Genomic DNA, 19,155 nt, shown 5'->3' on the forward strand with positions numbered 1-19,155 from the left:
AATAGACCCTGAACAAGCATGCAGCATATCGGGTGTTTCTGACATTATTCTGACAAGATTAGCTGCCTGCTTGTTTCTGGTGTTATTCAGACACTACTGCAGCCAAACAGACCAGCTGGGCTGCCAGGCAACTGGCAAATAAACACAGACACAGAAACGCAGAACATTTTATATTGCAGTTTTCTCCTAATGGACTCTTACTAGGACACGCTCTATAGGCAGTAGTATTGTTAGGGAGACTTGCCCAAGGTCTCCTTCTAAATAGGTGCTGGCTTAATGAACAGGCAGAGCTGAGATTTGAACCAAGGTCTCCTGTGTCAGAGGCAGAGCCCTTAACCATTACGCTATCCAGCCACTTTAATAAGCCAATCTCCATATTTTTCTCTCTTCACTTGTCCTTTAAGATGCATACACACATCCAGTCTTGATTGGCCAGTATTACCACTTGCAGTGGTAGTAGTATGCGGGCCAACAGATTTGAATCCTATGAGCAGTTTGTCTATAAGCTCTCATGCTACATGGAAGAGGTAAAATTGGCCAATCAATTTTTGTGTGTGTACCAGGCTATAGTGAGAGTGCGTGCGTGCGCCTCTGGTCCTCTACTTACTGCTGTCCATAAAACAGAATGGGCTGCTTAGCTGAGAACAGAGCTCGCTGTATAGTCAAACTGTAATTGCACACTCTCTCTCTTTTTTTTTTTTTACACACCAATATCATTTTAGCCTCTGTATACATCATCCAGTATGCACTCATGATCGACAAACTATCAAATCAGACTGATCACATAGCTTTAAATAGCTTACCTGCACCTTATGTTCCCAGTCGTCCATTGTGCGCACCTGAACACAGTATTTCTGATGGCTTGCCCAGCTCTATATTGCTGTTCTGTATGTAACGAGCATCTGTTTTTTACAGGGTAATCCTGTCCGTGGGTTAAAAGGACAGTTGGGATCCAGCAGCTTGGTGTTAAAAGCTCAGCGGAATGTGACCACTACTCCTGAAACAGGTATGAAATGAGGGTTTTTTTTATTTTATTTTATAATTCAGCAGTGTTCCTACACATACAGAGTAAAACCCTAATATCGGGCTCAGGTGGCGACTGCTTGACCCCGAATAACTGTACTTTCCAATTGCATGAGAAAGCCCTTTACCCAGCTATGCAGAGCATCTTTCCACAGGGTGGCGCCATCCTCCTTTCCTCTTCTTACGGCTGCTGACTGTGTTGCTGCATCCTCCGTAGGTGGATGTGTGTCACCTGAGGATGCAGCAGCACAGCCGGCGCCTGTGAAAAGCAGAGATGAGGACAGCGCCAGTTCTTTAAGTGTCCTTGCATAGTTTGGGGAGGCGGAAGAGAGGCTCACACTCTCTAGGAAGGGAATTGCATAAGAGTGTTGGTAGCTGGGGTTTTTAGTGTGTGTGTGTGTGTGTGTGTGTGTGTGTGTGTGTGTGTGTGTGTGTGTGTGTGTGTCAAGGGTGTGTTTCTGGGATTCCCCATAAGGCGTGCACCCTTTCTCTTATCTAAAAGTATTAGGTTACACTTGCCCTGTCTCTTCTGATATATAATTTTGCAATTATGTATTTAATCATTCATGAGATGTAAATATTGTGGCTGGCTGTTACTTAGTTGCTGCATTATTCATGGTGGGTATTAGTATAGTGACCTATATCCCCAGTGCCTTATGTTGTGCCACTCTGAGGTCATACACGCTGTCTGAGCTCTACACCTCAAACCAGATAAGTTTTGCCATCCCTGCAGACCTGGATGTGATAAAATTAGTGGTCCCATAAAAATAATACGATTACGGGTGATGTGCACATACTGACAGAAGCAGCTTAAAGTGAACACACACACACAGACACACACACACAGACACACACACACAGACACACACACACACACAGACACACACACAGACACACACACACACAGACACACACACACAGACACACACACACAGACACACACACACAGACACACACACACAGACACACACACACACACACACACACACACACACACACAGACACACACACACAGACACACACACACACACAGACACACACACACACACACAGACACACACACACAGACACACACACACAGACACACACACACACACAGACACACACACACAGACACACACACACAGACACACACACACAGACACACACAGACACACACAGACACACACACACAGACACACACACACACAGACAGACACAGACACACACAGACACACACACACACAGACACACACACACACACACACACAGACACACACAGACACACACACACACAGACACACACACACACACACACAGACACACACACACAGACACACACACACTCACACAGACACACACACACACACACAGGCACACACACACACACACACAGCAAGATGCACGTAACAATCAAAGATCCGCAGCTGACCTAAAGCTTAAAATGATAACGTTACCTGTTACCACAAGTCATACAGCTCATCTGTATCTGACCTCCCTATTCATGGATTTGATTTAATGAGAAACTGTAACCAAGAATTTAACGTTATCCCAATCAGTAGCTGATACCCCCTTTCCCATGATAAATATTTTCCTTTTCACAAACTGATCATCAGGGGGCTCTGTATGGCTGATATTGTGGTGAAACCTCTCCCAGACTTGTAGGAGTCTTGTTTCATTGTGGGAAATAACAGCCGTTTACAGCTGTTTCCAACTGCCAAAAGAGCAAGCAGCATCTCCGTTCACTGACCTCACCTGCCAGCAGTAAAAATGTCACCATGTGATAAATGTCAGATTGTAAATCAGGGAGAGGAAAGATTTTTCATTTTTATTTCATTATTTTCACTGGAACTCCTCAGACCCAGGTTGTCGGATACACGTGAGCTGTATGTCAGTGGCACATATAAAGTTATCATTTTAGAGGCGATTGTGTTTCATTGTTTGTTCTGGGAGATGTGATGAGGTATTACTAGCTTATTTCTGTATTTTAAGAAAAATCCTATTGGTTGCTGCAAATGATACTTTACTTGTTTTTCTGCTAATTACTTGTTTGCCTGGCAACACTAAGAATGAGTTTGTTCTTCTGTTTGTCAGTTGATGAGGGTTTCTCAGAAATCCTGTTCGGAGAAACAAACTGTTGCTAAGAAATTGCGAGAATGAATAATATATTGCTTTTAAAGTAACTGCATATTTCATTAACAGGCATAGCTGACAAGGCAAGCAATTGCCATAAGGACGTGAGCAGCGAGGGCTCAGGAGCTGCTGCGTGCCCAATCCAGGGTGACCAGCTGCCAGCAAAGCAGCCTCCATACTCTTACCAGCAAATAAGCTGCCTGGACAGTGTCATTAGGTGAGATTTAATGTGTGGCTTAACAGATCAGCACTGTGAATCACTGCTGCTGTAATCCTTAGAAAATGTTCACTAGCTCTTGAGGGAGCTTCAGACACAATAATTAGAAAAATATCCAGTTTCAGTGTATATTCATTCTGCCTTTGTTGAGGACTACATGTGGACATTGTAATGTTGGCACAAAATGACTCGCTTATGCACAGGTGATTTGGGTACTTTTCCGTTAGCCGGGAGCATCCACTAGACTCCACCAGAATTACATCTTTCCCTACTATCCATGGCGGCCTGGAGGGGGAAAATTAATTATCGCCACCTAGTGGATGCGCCCGGCTAACGGAAAAATACCGTGATTTGTAAAGCTTAACAGGTGCTGGCAGAAGTCCACCTCAAAGCTGATGTTTAATTATGGCCAGATTCTCAAGGCAAGGTGTTTTTTTTTTTTTTTTTTTTTTTTTTAGGAGGGTGGGTGGGGTGGCTGAATTGGGAGTTTCACTTCTCCAGCTGCATATATGACTTGTTTTCCTAGGATTCAATATGGATTCCTGGCTTACGGTAATTTAAAGCTAGATTCTATTGTGCAAGGAGCCATACCTATTACCCAGAGTGCAGCTCTCTCAGACTTGGCTTAGTGTCTATAGATGGTAAACACTATGCCAAGCATTTGTTGGAGCAGGTGGGATTTTGTCATTTACATGACCTAAATGTGAAACCTCATCTCTGCTAACAGGAAATATCAGGTTGTGGAGGTCAGAAACCTGTATGGATGGCCACACAGCTGCAGCAAGCACAGCTATACAAATGATTGATTTGAAAAGTTTAAAGTGTACCCGAGGTGACATGAGATAAACGTGTATGTACAGTGCAAAACATATAAATAACCAGGCTGGTTTACTTGTTTTATTTTGCTGCCTGAAATAGATAATTTTTAGGCATGGATATGACTGCTTCTGTCTAGTTGGTAACTTGTTGGGAATACAGTAAACATCACTGATAAGCAAATTACAGCATAAAAGTTTTTTCCTGGCAGAATACAACTTCTGAGAGCAGGAGGAAATGAACTATACTATAGTACTATACTATTTATTTATTTATTTTTTATTTTCATTTAGGGACACCTAATAGGTTGCCACTGAGCAGAGACAGCAAAACAATCTACTATGTAAATATTTAAATATAAACTAAAACTATGGGATATCTAAAAGTCATTTTTAGGAGGAGGTGGATAAATACAGTGCTTTATCTCATCAGTTTATTTTCACCTCAGATTCACTTTAATATACAGTACAGTGTACTTATAATTAACACCAATTTAGATTTTTATTTTAGAATTTTCTTTAACTTTTGGGCTTAATTGGTGCCCTCCTCCTTTTCCCTGACTACTGGTTTCCCTTTTAAGGCCATCCTATCATGCTTCCATGATCCCCTGCCCACTCATGCCTGCAGGCATCCCTGTTTCTTCCTGATTGCCCAGAATGAACAGGGTGCTGTGAAGTTGGGCTGTGTTAAGATGAAGCATCTATTTGTAGCCACAGAATAGGAAAGGCTTTTCCTTACATGATTAGGTGCTTGATGTGGACATAGAGTAACTTCACTGCTGTTGCCTTTTCTTTTCTTTAGTAAATCTCTCCTATAATGCCCAAAGGTGTTTTTTTTTTTTGAAAAATTATATAATCTACACAGCGGAGAAGTCCATAATGTCTGTAGGATCCCAACAATGCAGAAACACAGTAACCTGAACTGAGGAGCTAAACATACTAAATAGAACCATTGAGGAGGATAGAGCTAAAATATAACTTTTTTAATTGAAAATTTCTAAATAGTAGGCAGGGACAGACAACATTTATAGTGACTCACGATGTGCTACCTAACTGGTATGGAAGAGGAGCCCTATTGGGGATTTTTATCAGGGTTGTACTAAACTAGGACTTTTTTCTTTCCTTTTTTCATGTTAACTAATTATAACCCTCAACCAATTAAACTCCTCCATGTTTCACCTTGTAAATGGATGCTTCGTCAGGGGTTAAAACAATAGTGCTATAGTGCATCACAAAAGAGGTAGCATTATTATATACACAAGTTGCATCTTTAGCCATTATGCTGATAAAAAGCTGTGCTTTTTGTTTCCTATTCTCCTCAAAGGTTCCATTTAGTGTGTTTGGATCCCAACAATAATAAGAAGAGGTGTAAGTGTGGCTATTTTATATTCATTCTGCTCTCTTTTTTTATGTCTCCTTAGATACCTGGACAGCTGCAGTGCTTTATCTTCTAATAAGAAAGGGTTTATGTCAACTGACAACACATCATCCCTTGCCTTTCACGATCCTGTTCAAATGCAAGACAATGTCGGTAAGCTACAAGACACATGACCACCTGACTTCCGGTTTCATATTCTGATATGCTACATACACTGCTACCTAATCCACGTCTCCTCTTGCATAAGTGGAAAATGGGCTGGGCTTAATATTCCAGTTATCTGAGAATTTCAACAGATTCAGGCATTAGTCCTTGGTTAACAGATGTGCCCTTGGCAAAGCTGTCTTCACTCTTTCTATGGCAGGATCCAGAACACAAGCTCTGTTAGGCTTGGAAATAACTAAATATTATTTCTAATATTGTTCTGCTTCTATGTGCAGCTAAAGTCAGCATTTATAAGTTGCCAGCACTGTCCTCTGCCGGTTCCTGAACTCTCTTGTCTTTGTCAGATTCTGCTGCCGATCGGGTGGTTAACCCCATAACTGGAGCGACAAAGTCTGCCTGCCGAGCTCAAGCTACGTCACTGTGTGGACCTGCCGCCACCAGCTGCCAGTCTGTACCGGGCTCTCTGCTACGTCCTCCCCTCACTTCCTTGCCTGTTTCTGGTGCTGCCATCACACAGCTGTCTATGGGTGCTAAGGCTGAGAGTGTGGTGTCTCTAACCAGCCACTGCAGCTACAGCAGTACAATCGTACATGTGGGCGACAAGAAGCTGCAGCCAGAAACAGGTATAAGTTGTGTACTGCATCTTCTTTGCTTCTGTGTATTACTACAAATGTGTCACTGATGATTTTCTTCTAGTTTAGCCATTCTGATTTTAAAACAGTCCTGCATTCAATGCTTTAAGGGCTGCTATAAAACGGTCAGGCGTTGAAGGAGATTGGGGAGCATTTGTATTAACTTAAACACTGAACCGAAAAAAAACGTATGAGATAATGAATTGTATGTGTAGTACAGATAAATAATAGGACATTAATAGCAATGAAAAGAGTCTCATGGTTTTTATTTTCAGTTACATGTTTGTTTGTTTTTATAACTGTATCACTCTGTCATATTTGCAATTGCAAACCACACACTGTACTTTAGACTATGAAACGGAGCAGAGCTAATGACTCTTTTAACTCCACTGCAGTAAAACCTAATCTGAAGCTGTCTCTCACTCTTTCTTTGATGTATAAGTGCTTCAGAAAACAGGACTGTCTCCAACCCAAGTTGGGTCTGAGAGCTCAGAGAAACTCTCTTGGAAATATATCACTGAAGTTTATTAACTCTTCCTGTACTGGAAACAATATGAGACTCTGTTCTTTGGTACTAATGTTCTATTTCTGTACTACACATACAATTCATTATATCAGAACTTCATATTCCTTTTAACAAAAAAGGATATCTTGTGGCAGATTATTTTTTTATGCATGTGACTCAAAACACACGTGTTAAGTCACATGGCATGAGTTTGGTTTGCATTTCAAATGCTGGTATGAGTTCTTATTTATTAAAGGGGTTCTGTTGACCTTTTTAAAAACAAAAACTGCCACTTACCTGTGGCTTCTATTGGCTCCCTGCAGCTGGAATGTCCTGCCCCGTCCTCTTCCGATGCACCGCTCCCCGCCGCCGGCACCGGTGTAGTTATTCAGAATAGAAGTGCGGCTGCGTGGCCACGAGCATGTTCGCTCCCGTGCGCGTCGGCGGGAGCTTACTGCACAGGCGAAGTACAAAGCTTTCCTGTACTGCGCCTGCGCAGTAAGCTCCCGTTGGCGCGCGCACGGCCATGCGCACTCCCATTTGTCTAGTTAGACGAATAATTGCACCGGTGCCGGCGGGGAACGGTGCATCGGAAGAGGACGGCGCAGGACATTCCAGCTGCAGGGAGCCGATAGAAGCCACAGGTAAATGGCAGTTTTTGTTTTTAAAAAGGTCAACAGAACCCCTTTAAGTAATTCCTATACTCAGCACTCAAGCTTCATAAAGGGAAATCTTTTCACAGCTACTAAGAAAGTTTATGCATATTTTAATATCCTACCTATCTTAAAGAGACTCTGAAGCCTAATAAAATCCACATCTTTACCTTCTAGTTATGTTTAGCAATATTAGTAGTCCTGAAACACTGCATTCCCGTGGCTGAACGAGGGCTTTATACCCTTAAAATCCCAGGGCAAAGTCATGGATTTTGCTGCCCGGGGAGGCAGAGCTGAATGCTGTAGCTCTGCCTCTACAGGAGTCAATCTGCGCGGATCTCTGCCTCTCCCCCGGCCCTCTCTGTGAAAGGAGATTGAGAGGGCCGGGGAGAGGCGGCAATCAGCGGGGATTGACTCTAGTAGAGGCAGAGCTACAGCGCTGAGCTCTGCCTCTTACAGGAAGCGCCCCCCCTTTTTTTGCCCCGGGGATTTTGGGGTTATGAAGCCCTCGTCCAGCTGCGGGAATGCAGCGTTTCATGACTCCTAATATTGCTAAACATAACTAGAAGGTAAAAACGTGGATTTTATTATGCTTCAGTCTCTCTTTAAGTAGCTGGATAGATACTGGTTGAGGGGCTTCTTCCTGTTCAGTAAGGAGACCTTGGGCAAGACTCCCTAAAGCTGCTATTGTCTACTGAGCGCGACCTAGTGGCTGCGGCTCTGCTGCTTTGAGTCTGCCAGGAGAAAAAGCGCAGTATAAATGTATTGTCTTGTATCTTCCATGATGCTTCAACAGTTGGTTGAATCCGACTTCAATATCTACCATATTTTAAAACTTTTTAAAAATTATCTCTGGGCAAAAATCAAAACATATCTCTGGAGTTCCTACTTATTTCCATTGGCTAGAGTGATTAACATCTCATGCGCTTATACATATGAAGCTTCCCAAGCATTTATGACATCTACCTACCAAAGCATCCATGCATTAGCATGTTAACTGCTGTGGTTGTAATGATAGCTTGTACACCTGAAGTGAGATGTTTATAGAGGCTGATATATGTATCTTCTTTTAAACAATACCAGTTGCCTGGAAATCTTGCTGACCTCTTTGGCTGCAGTAGTGGCTGACTCGCACACCCGAAACAAGCATGCGGCTAATCTAGTCATATTTTTGTCAGAAGCATTTGATCTGCATGCTTTGTTTAGGGTTTGACTAAAACTATTAGAGGCAGAGGATCAGCATTACAGCCAGGCAACTGATATGGCTCAAAAGCAAATACATATGGCAGCCTCCATATCACTCTCACTTCAGGTTCCCTTTAAAGAAGAACTGGAGTCATGTGAAGACATCCACTCCGCATGTAACAGAGCAGGGGTCTCAAACTCGCGGCCCTCGATACAATATTTTGTGGCCCTCGCTGGCAAAAGCTTCCTTATAGTTCACTTCAGTGCTCCCAAGTAATCAGCTGCATCCCTGCCGCTAAACAAGGGCTGCAGAGCCCCCAAATCGCCCGGGGGGCAATCCACCGGCAATTCCTGGAAGGGGCAGAGCTTTCAGCTTCAGCTCTGCCCCTCCTGACGTCAATCTCCGCACGGATCGCTGCCTCTGCCCGCCCCTCTCTGTGAAGGAAGAGTGAGAGGGGCGGGCAGAGGGGGCGATGCGCCGCGATTGTGAAATTCCTTATGCGGCCCAGCCTCATCCTGACTTTGCCTCCTGTGGCCCCCAGGTAAATTGAGTTTGAGACCCCTGTAGCAGAGCCACAGTAGTAGTCAGTGTGTAGCAATAGGGGATGCAGAGGTAGTGATTGCACCAGGGCCTAGACCATAGGGGGCCAGTAGGGGCTCTCCTTCAACTGCTTTATTAGCCGTTTATTGGTGCTAAGCTGGTAATGACCACCTCTGTATGTGTTTTGATGAGTTGTAACCATAAATAGATTGTTCTCCTCCCCAGTCTACACCTCTCTGACACTGTGGAGGTCCTTGGCAGGTTGTAGTGCTCCATATGAATTGTTATGTATAGAGTGCTTGAGAGGGCCCAATGTAAAACTCGTGCTGGAGCCCAGAGCTCCTAAGCTAAGCTACTGGTGGAAGTAGCAGCAGCAGTGCCAGCACCTTTATCAAACCGCTGATAATGTTAAAATATTTCAGGTTGTCTTCTATTGCTGTTCATGTCACATCTGTATAGCTACAGTCATAGTCTATTCAGAAATGTGTTCACAGGTGGCTTTTCTATGTTTTGTACTCATGTGACTGCTTTTCCTCTCCTTAGAACTGGAGGATGGACCATCCCATGCTGAGGTTCCACTGCCAGCCCCAGCTTACACAGAGAAGGAGCCATACAAGCAGCTGGGACTCACAAAGGAAGTGCTGGTGGCTCACACACAGAAGGAAGAGAATGACTTCCTCAGTGGCTTCATGGATAGCAAGAAGCTGAGTGCCTTCCAAACTAGATGCAAAAGCTACATGCATGACCGAGCAGGAGGTGAGATGATGGCCAATGAAAGCACACCATGCAGGAGCTTAAAAAAACAAAACTGTTTATAACCAGTGGGTGGAAAGTGTAATGGTTAAGGGCTCTGCCTCTGACACAGGAGACCTGGGTTCAAATCTCGGCTCTTCCTGTTCAGTAAGCCAGCACCTATTCAGTGAGTCGCTCTTGGGCAAGACTCTCTGACACTGCTACTGCCTATAACAGCTAGCTGCATCTGTGGTGCTTTGAGTCCGCCAGGAGAAAAGCGTGATATAAATGTTTTGTCTTGTCTTACTTATATTGGCCCTATTATATTAGTTTGCTAGAAAACAGTCATGAGGATTTGTTAGTTTAGTTAACACTAATTTTAAAATACAGATTTTTGTTTTTAATTTAACCACTTGATGACCCACCCTTTACCCCCCCTTAAGGACCAGCGCTGTTTTGAGTGATCTGTGCTGGGTGGCCTGTGCAGCCCCCAGCACAGATCAGGTTGCAGGCAGAGAGATCAGATTGCCCCCCTTTTTTCCCCCCTATGGGGATGATGTGCAGGGGGGGGGTCTGATCTCTCCTGCCTGCCTGGGTGTTGCGGGGGGGGCACCTCAAAGCCCCCCTCCGCGGCGAAATTCCCCCCTCCCTCTCCTACCTGCTCCCCCCCCGGCGATCGAGGCTGCACAGGACGCTATCCGTCCTGTGCAGCCAGTGACAGGACGTCCCCTGTCACATGGCGGTGATCCCCGGCCGCTGATTGGCCGGGGATCGCCGATCTGCCTTACAGCGTTGCTGCGCAGCAGCGCCGTACAATGTAAACAAAGCGGATTATTTCCGCTTGTGTTTACATTTAGCCTGCGAGCCGCCATCGGCGGCCCGCAGGCTATTCACGGAGCCCCCCGCCGTGATTTGACAGGAAGCAGCCGCTCGCGCGAGCGGCTGCTTCCTGATTAATCAGCCTGCAGCTGGCGACGCAGTACTGCGTCGCTGGTCCTGCAGCTGCCACTTTGCCGACGCACGGTATAAGCGTGCGGTCGGCAAGTGGTTAAACACTGTGCTACCGCTGATAGTAGCCATTTGATTGGATGTGTTGGGCCTGTCGGATGATTCAGAGGAGAGATAATGGTGAGTGCTGGCAGTTTTATGGCTAGAACAAATCTAGGACCTGATTTATAAAGGTGGCCACTAACGATACAATTTGCCAAACGATCGTTTATGAACGAATATTCTACTAATATCCACTAATGGACAGTGATCTCCTAACCAATCCGATCAAGTTGATGGGATTGAATTTTTTGTGCAATGATGGTCCCAAACAATAATTTCCGATGGTTTATACGAATAATCGCTTGTAAACGATTGTTCGGATAATTGTATCGTTGGTGGCCACCTTTAGTTCTATAAGGGCAAATAATGTTTGCACACTGGGGAGACAGCATTGTTTATGCACATCTGAAGTGAGAAGGGATATGGAGGTTGACCTATTTATTTCCTTTTAAACAATACCAGTTGCCTGGCTGTCCTGCTGAGCATCTGCCGCTAATACTTTTAGCCATAGACCCTAAACAAGCATGCAGATGAGGTGATCTGTGTGGAGTCTGAATCGCACACCTGAAACAAGCATGTGGCTATTCCAGTCAGTCACTACTGCAGCCAAAGAAATCAGCAGGGCTGCCAGGCAACTGGTATTGTTCAAAAGGTAATCAGTATGGTTCCCACCATATCTTTCTCAGTTCAGGTGTCCTTCAAGCAAATAGTTTGGGGAATTTGTGAATTGTAGCATGTGACTCTCTGTGGTAAATGTTTCATTGGTTAAGAATGTAAGATGTGGTAATCTATTGCCTTGTCTTCTCACCTGCAGAATTTCCTCTCTGTGTATGTGCAGTTTTAGCAAAGTGGTAGAGTTAAAGTGGAAACTAGCACAGTATATTGGCGCTCCTCCGTTCAGTGTCAAAATGCAAATATTTGTTTGTTTGTTTTTTTTACTGGCAGCATGCGAGTCAATTTACACATGAAGCTGTGCTGAGTATTGTACCCTGTTCAGCATTGTTCAGCCTTAGTCACGTTTTCTTCAGCATAACACTTGTGGCTAAATCTGTGCTAATTATGTTTTTTGCTGGCGTATGGAGTGTCAGGGTAAGGCATGATCTGCTCCCCGGCAAGCCTTTCCTAGAACAGAACTACCCGTATATTCCAGCGTATAAGACGACCCCCCCCCCCCCCAAAAAAAAAAAAATCATGTACTGGTGCTGTGTATGAACAGATACTGGTGCTGTACTGTATGTGGTACCCAGTATATAACAGTATATAGTCAATTGACTTGTTGCATTGGTCAACTCTCCTTAAGTAGACTGGTCAGCTCTCCTTGTCTACCTGTTTATCAGAGCGGTATGGAAGAATTGATTGCGCTCCCTCAGCAGTGAGATCTGAGAGTCGGTAACAGGATAGGGCGTTTTACCCAGCATCAATGACACCCGGCGTATAAGACGACCCCCAACTTTTCAGAAGATTTTCAAGGGTTAAAAAGTAGTCTTATACGCAGGAATATACAGTAGTCATTATTCTTATCCTGAATGACCTGTATGCTGTGTCACAGATTAAAAGGAACCCGAGGTGAGAGACATATGGAGGCTGCCTTGTATATTTCTTTTAAAACAATACCAGTTGCCAAGTGTCCTGCTGATCTCTTTGGCTGCAGTAGTGTCTGAACCGTACCTGAAACAAGCATGCAGCTAATCCAGTCAGACTTCAGTCAGAGCACCTGATCTGCATGCTTGTTCAGGGGTCTATGGCTAAAAGTATTACAGGCAGTGGATCAGCAGGACAGCCGGGCAATGTGCGGGGTTTAACCTCATTGGTGGTAGCCCTGAGTCAAACTCTGGGTGGAAAAAAGAAGCCAGGAGCAGTGATCCCGAGAGTGATTCGGGGTAGCCACCAGGAGGTATGCAGACCTAGCACAACGTAGCAATGTTTCCTAACTTGCCTCCCCCGGGACTCAGACGCTGGCAGCCTTTCTTCTTCTAGTCCTTTGAGGCTCTCCATTCACTTGGGTGAGATTGTCATTTATCGTCATGACGACAGACTGCAATCTCACTTCAGGGGTACAGCGCCATCTGGAGGACGGAAGGAGAATTGCAGCACTAGATCCCAAGGAGGTGAGTCTGTGCAGGAGCTGCTGCAGATGTCACTGCGATATGTTCCCCCTCCCTGTTTTTAGGGTCTAAAAGCTCGTGAAAAAATTGCACCGTTTTTAGACTCTAAAATCCGGAAATAATCATACAGCCAAAGAGGCTAAAAGGAAATAAATATGGCAGCCTCCATATGTCTCTCACCTTGGGTTCCCTTAAAAACTGTATACACTAAATGGAGCAACTGATTATGGAGAGGCATACAAATGTGTTACCCCATAGAAATATTGTAGGTCAGCTTTATACTTGGCTTACTGAATAAGTATTCATTCAAGCATTTACTGTTTGTGTTACTGAAAAAGGTTTCTTGTGTTTGGCAGCCCTGCGGTATCATGGTCCTGCAATAGATCCAGCAGTTCGGAGGAACGGGAAGGCACGAAAATCTAAAGTAAAACGCGTGCGGCCAGAATCCTGGGATAGCAGCAGTTCTGGAGTCCCCCAGGCCCATCGCTCTCCCATTCCCGGACTCAGTACCACTGCTTGGTCCCAGACTGAGATGTCACATACCAGCTATCCTCCACTGCCTTATCCTGTATTGCCTGCTTTTCCTTTGCCTGTCTTCCCTCCTCCACCCATCCCTGTGCCAAATGACATTCCTAGCAGTGCCCCCTCCACCACTCTTCCTATGCAACCTTTCCCTACCCCTCTGCTTTCACCCATGGTCGCTCTAGTCCTCCCTAATTACATGTATCCACCTGGCATGCCACCTGCTGTTTATCCTGCTGCAGCACCCCAGCATCCGTTTCCTGTACCACCCTCATTGTACACCCCACAACCAAACATGACTGCTTCAAATTCTCCATTCCCTGTGCCACAGCACACCTTCCAAGTACCGCAACCAACATTCCCTGTGGCAGCTTCTGTATATCCGCCAGCACAGCATGCTTTTACTATTCCTCAGTCATCCTGCGCCCCCCCATCTGTGCAGACCCCTTGCCCTGTGCAACAGTTCTCATATCCAGCTCCTCCAAGTGAACCAAAGATGAAGGAAGGCATCTCCCGCTCCTCCACCCCACGAGATCCTCAGTCTCCTCCTCTGTTCCAGTCTCGCTGCAGTTCACCCCTACAGCTCAATCTGTTGCAGTTGGAAGAGTCACAGAGAGCTGATCGGTCAGAGGGAGGCACAGGTGGTGCTTTGAATGGAACATTCATGTCTCAGACCTGTGAAGATCCTGAGCTGGTACTTGCTTATGCATTATTTTAAACATCACTTGTTAACCGTGTGTAGTTCAAAAGTTGAGTAATAAAAATGTCACTCTTCTCATCTCCCAGCATGCCCAGCAGCCAGGGTCTCCTGCAGATGCTCACTATAGTGATGCGTTGTCCACTGGCAGTGATCTAATGGATATACTGCTACAGGAAGATGCTTCCTCTGGGACTTGTTCTGCCTCTTCTGCGGCTTCAGAGTCACTCACCTCGGGATCTCATGTGGATGGGACATCTGGGAGTCAAACAGGTGGGTCAGATTCTACAGCAAGGCTATAACTTTTCCATTAAAGGAATGGTATCAAATATATACATACATACAAAATGTTGAGGTAGTTTTTTTCCCAGAGGAAAATGCAGTAATTTTCTTTTTCCTATGTTGTCTTCACTTACTGTAGGTAGTGAAAAACAGACGTGACAGGTTTTGGACTAGTCCATCTCCTCATGGGGGATTCTCAGGTAGTCTTTAAAGTGAACCCGAGGTGAGAGGTATATTTGAGACTGCCATATTTATTTCCTTAGTAATAGTAATACCAGTTACTTGGCTGTCCTGCTGATCCTCTGCCTCTAATACTGTCAGCCATAGACCCTTAACAAGCCTGCAGCAGATCAGATGTTTCGGACATTAAGGTCAGAACTGACAAGATTAGCCACGTGCTGGTTTCTGATGTGATTCAGATGCTTTTGCAACCAAATAGATCATCAGGGCTGCCAGGCAACTGGTATTGTTTAAAATGATATAAATATGGCAGCCTCTATATCTATCCCTCTCACCTCGGATTCACTTTAATTTAAAAATCTACTGAACAGCAGTTGGTCAGTCTTAACTGCCAGTATAGTGTGCATATAAGTAGGGAAGCTGGCCGGCATCTATATACAGAGCTTTTCCAGGGAGTTCAATTGGAAAAGACAGGAAAAAACTGGCACTAAATGCGGCAGTGATGGATGCCAGGTCACACTGGGCTTACCTGCAGCGTGCTCCCATGCAATGCAAAGTCCAATTCAATCAAAGAGGAGAGAAGGGCACTGTTGCATAAAATACCCTTTATTGTGACCGGGTCGACACACAGGTTACAGCAGTGGGGGGAGGAAAGTTGTCTGACAGCTGTTTCGCAAGGGTTAACCTTGCTTCATCAGAGACCCTCTGAGGTCTCTGATGAAGCAAGGTTAACCCTTGCGAAACAGCTGTCAGACAACTTTCCTCCCCCCACTGCTGTAACCTGTGTGTCGACCTGGTCACAATAAAGGGTATTTTATGCAACAGTGCCCTTCTCTCCTCTTTGATTGAATTGGACTTTTCCAGGGAGTGCTTTTTTAAAGAATAAAGGTAATACTGAGAATCTCCTCTGAGGAGATGGACTAGTCCAAAATATTTCAGAATTGTCAGCTTTTTACTACCTACTCTAAGTAACAACAACATAGAAAAAACATAAATTAATAGTGCATTTTACTCCAGGAGAAACTTACGTGTTATATGCATGCATTTCAATTATACCATTTTTGCAATAGTGGTCTTTTAAATATGTAAATATTGTATATTTAGGCTACCTGGTCTCCAGTACTGTAGTAGTGACACATTTCTCCTGTGATACTCTAACTATGCTTTCTTGGTTACAGGGAGCAGTCAGACAAGTCGCAGCAGCAAGTACTTTGCCAGTGTGGATTCCTCTGAGAACACTCACAAAGCAAGGGGGTCCACACAGTCAGCTGCTGAATCTGTTATGAAGTATGTCCTGCAAGACCCCATGTGGCTTTTAATGGCAAATGCAGATGAGAATGTCATGATGACCTACCAAATTCCATTACGGTGAGTGTAAGGAGACTCTACAGGCCTCACAGTAACTCAGTATTTGACATTAACAGGTTACAGCTAATCTGACAGCAGACTGCTGTAAGGGAAAATAGATGGCTACTGTAGCTCTAACAAGAGTAGCCGCTATAAGTTTATAGGGGGAAGAGGCAGGGTCTTCAGCTCAGAAAGCAGATTCTGATTGGCTAGTCGTTCTCAGGAATGACACGATGGCAAGCTTACTCGCCTGTAAATATTTGAGCACTGGCTGCTGATATTACAATAAGAAACTCACCTTGGTAATATGAAGGAAGAATTGTTTTAACATGTCATTCTCTCCTGACCAAGGGAGGGGCTTAAAGCGAACCTGAGGTGAGAGTTATATGGAGGCTGCCCTATTTATTTCTTTTAAGCAATACCAGTTGCCTGGCAGGCCTGCTGATCCTCTGTCTCTAATACTTTCAGCCATAGACCATGAACAAGCATGCAGCAGATCAGGGGTTTCTATCATTGTCAGAACTGACAAGATTCGCCGCGTGCTTGTTTCTGGTGTACTTCAGATGCTACTGCAGCCAAATAGACCAACAGGGCTGCCAGGCAACTGGTATTGTTTAAAAGGAAACAAATATGGCAGACTCCATATCACGCTTACCTCGGGTTCACTTTAAGTTAAACCAATCAAAGCCTCTACTGGGTAATTAGCTGTCGGCCAGCTAATTGATAAGCAGTTGCTGGCTTTGAGAGGCTTTTTTTCGTTTCCTGCGATACATGAAATTTGGATGTTTGGAAATGTATTTGCTACTTACCACAAAATCCAATAATTTCTAGAGGTAAGCATGAGAATCTCACATTCTCAGTCATGTAAAGCAGAGGCAGCAGATTGATTTCAGCTGTCAACATCCACTTGCCTAAGATTCACATGCCATGCTTGGAGCGGTGCGTAATATGTTGGCGCTTTATAAATACAATAAATAAATAAATGTGTGACAACTATTCATATAACTGAATGTGTAACAACTATTCATATGACTGATCAGGTCACAATACGATATCTAAGGGACACTTGCAACGGTCATTTTCAGCAAAGAGGTCTACCGATATCTGCCAACAGTTTATTGGCGATCGAATATGCTGGAAATGTATGCCTGATCCCTATTGTTATTCATGCCCTCAGGCTCTGGTTGCTCACTCCCACTTATCCATCCTACCCTTCCATCTCCACACAGCCTAACATGCTGATTAGCAGATAGCTGAATAGAGAAAGGCTGTCCAAAACAATCAGGAATGCATTGGACTGCTGTCATTGCAGGTCTGCGCATCCCCTTAGTTTGAGCTGAACAATCCCATATGATTGACTATAAATAGTTGTAACACTGTTCCTAACTAGGGACTCCAATTCAATGTCATAACTGAGCACCAAGCTCTATTGAGCTTGTCAGCTTTTAATACACTCTTCATCACTTCAGTAGACTTTCTTTCTAAATAAAGAGTTCTAATACAGACCTGAACTGATCAGACACAAAGGAAGTAAACCTGTAAGACTGCATTTTAACTTACCTTCTGGCCACAGGCATTGGAGGTGGATCAGCTAATTTCGGTGTGATCTTTTGAGCGCTGCCATAGGCTGTAATGAGAATTGTGGCTATAACGGCACCCCGTGACTAATGGTGATTGCCAGAGCTCAAATTAGGAAAAAAAATGAAATTCGGTGAGTACACAAATTACATGATGACCCCCCTCCTGGGTTGCGACTACTCAGAGGGGGGAATAGTATTTAACACAGCCCTGAGTGTCAGCAGAAGCAGAACAAGCAGTCACTCGGCCTCGCCCTGCGCCCAAATTTACCCGCAGCCATTTTAAATGTATGCATTGGAGGTTAGTGAGGTGAGAAGCATGATCCTGTTACAATCAAGTGATTAAAGGAGGCACTATGGTGATAATTGTGCTGTTCTAATATCCCTGTTAGCCTTTATGTAATAGGAAAAGTATTAATCTATCAATAGTTTGTATTATATAATTACCTAGACATACCATTGTACAGTAACTGATGCGTCTCCCATGAGTAATGCAGCTGACTCACTTAGAAAACTAAATGTTAATTCTGTCTTCTACCTCTGCCAGATCTGGCATTTAGCTTTCTAAGTGACTCAGTTGTAAGCCTAGTCCTAATTTTGGCTCTACCCTGAATAGGTAGAAGATATAGTCCAATGGAATTGTCAGCACCTCATTAACGCAGCTTTGGACAGGGCTGGACTCTCTTGCTTGCTGAGTAATATAGCTGCCTAAATACTTAGGTGGATTCCTCCCAAGTATAATGCAGAAGCTACACAGGACGGCACACACCAAGCCTGTGTGTACAGTAAGAAATTCAGTTACAGAACGGAAGGTGTAGAGAGAGAGATGATAGAACAGTCTAGATAAGAAGGGAATGACTTATTTCAGAGGACAGCTATTAATGGCAAGTGGTAAGCTGTCAAAATATGTTAAATAGTTTTTCTGGGTAATACAAACTCCATTGAGAAATGTTACGCACTTTACAGCTTACATGGATATTTGGTCAGCATAATTTGTTCCATTGAGCCTCTTTGAAGTGTACCTGTAGGGGAAAAAAGGGTACTTTTCCGTTAGCCGGGCGCATCCGGCAAGTGGCGCTAATTACATTAATAGTTCATGTAATAAAAGTGTTAATGTAACCGATTGTATTGTATTCTGCCTCTCTCCTATAGAACAATGGCAGCTAGGGGGGACCCAGAGTCGTTCATCGCAAGAAAACAACCAGGATTCCCTGCCGCGACTAACGACTTTGGGGGGGACACGCATGTCCCGCCGGGTGCCAGTATTGTATAGGAGAGAGAGAGGGCAAGGGGGAGGAGAGCGAGAGCCGAAGCTGGCGGCTTCATCTGTTACATTGCCGCCAGCTTCATTTTAATTCAATTAACTCACTTTTTACAATACATTTGGCCGCAGCGAGACGGCCAGTAAAAACACAATACAATCGGTTACATTAATAC

General features: G+C 44.4%; 1 protein-coding gene across 6 annotated transcripts in view; it reads left to right on the forward strand.

The window, feature by feature from the left end:
* Positions 1–19,155, forward strand: part of LOC137571441 (period circadian protein homolog 2-like) — a 75,228-nt gene that overhangs the window by 40,016 nt on the left and 16,057 nt on the right. For 5 of the 6 annotated variants that reach the window (XM_068280550.1, XM_068280551.1, XM_068280552.1 and 2 more), the window contains exons 14-21: positions 916–1,006; positions 3,205–3,352; positions 5,589–5,698; positions 6,055–6,333; positions 9,770–9,982; positions 13,470–14,329; positions 14,422–14,605; positions 15,973–16,162. In XM_068280550.1, coding sequence (XP_068136651.1) covers positions 916–1,006; positions 3,205–3,352; positions 5,589–5,698; positions 6,055–6,333; positions 9,770–9,982; positions 13,470–14,329; positions 14,422–14,605; positions 15,973–16,162 — 2,075 coding nt within the window. The remainder of the gene's footprint in view (positions 1–915; positions 1,007–3,204; positions 3,353–5,588; positions 5,699–6,054; positions 6,334–9,769; positions 9,983–13,469; positions 14,330–14,421; positions 14,606–15,972; positions 16,163–19,155) is intronic. The other variant, XM_068280556.1, reaches the window with a different exon arrangement.

This window comes from Hyperolius riggenbachi, chromosome 4 (genome assembly GCF_040937935.1).
Source record: "Hyperolius riggenbachi isolate aHypRig1 chromosome 4, aHypRig1.pri, whole genome shotgun sequence".
Taxonomy (NCBI): domain Eukaryota; kingdom Metazoa; phylum Chordata; class Amphibia; order Anura; family Hyperoliidae; genus Hyperolius; species Hyperolius riggenbachi.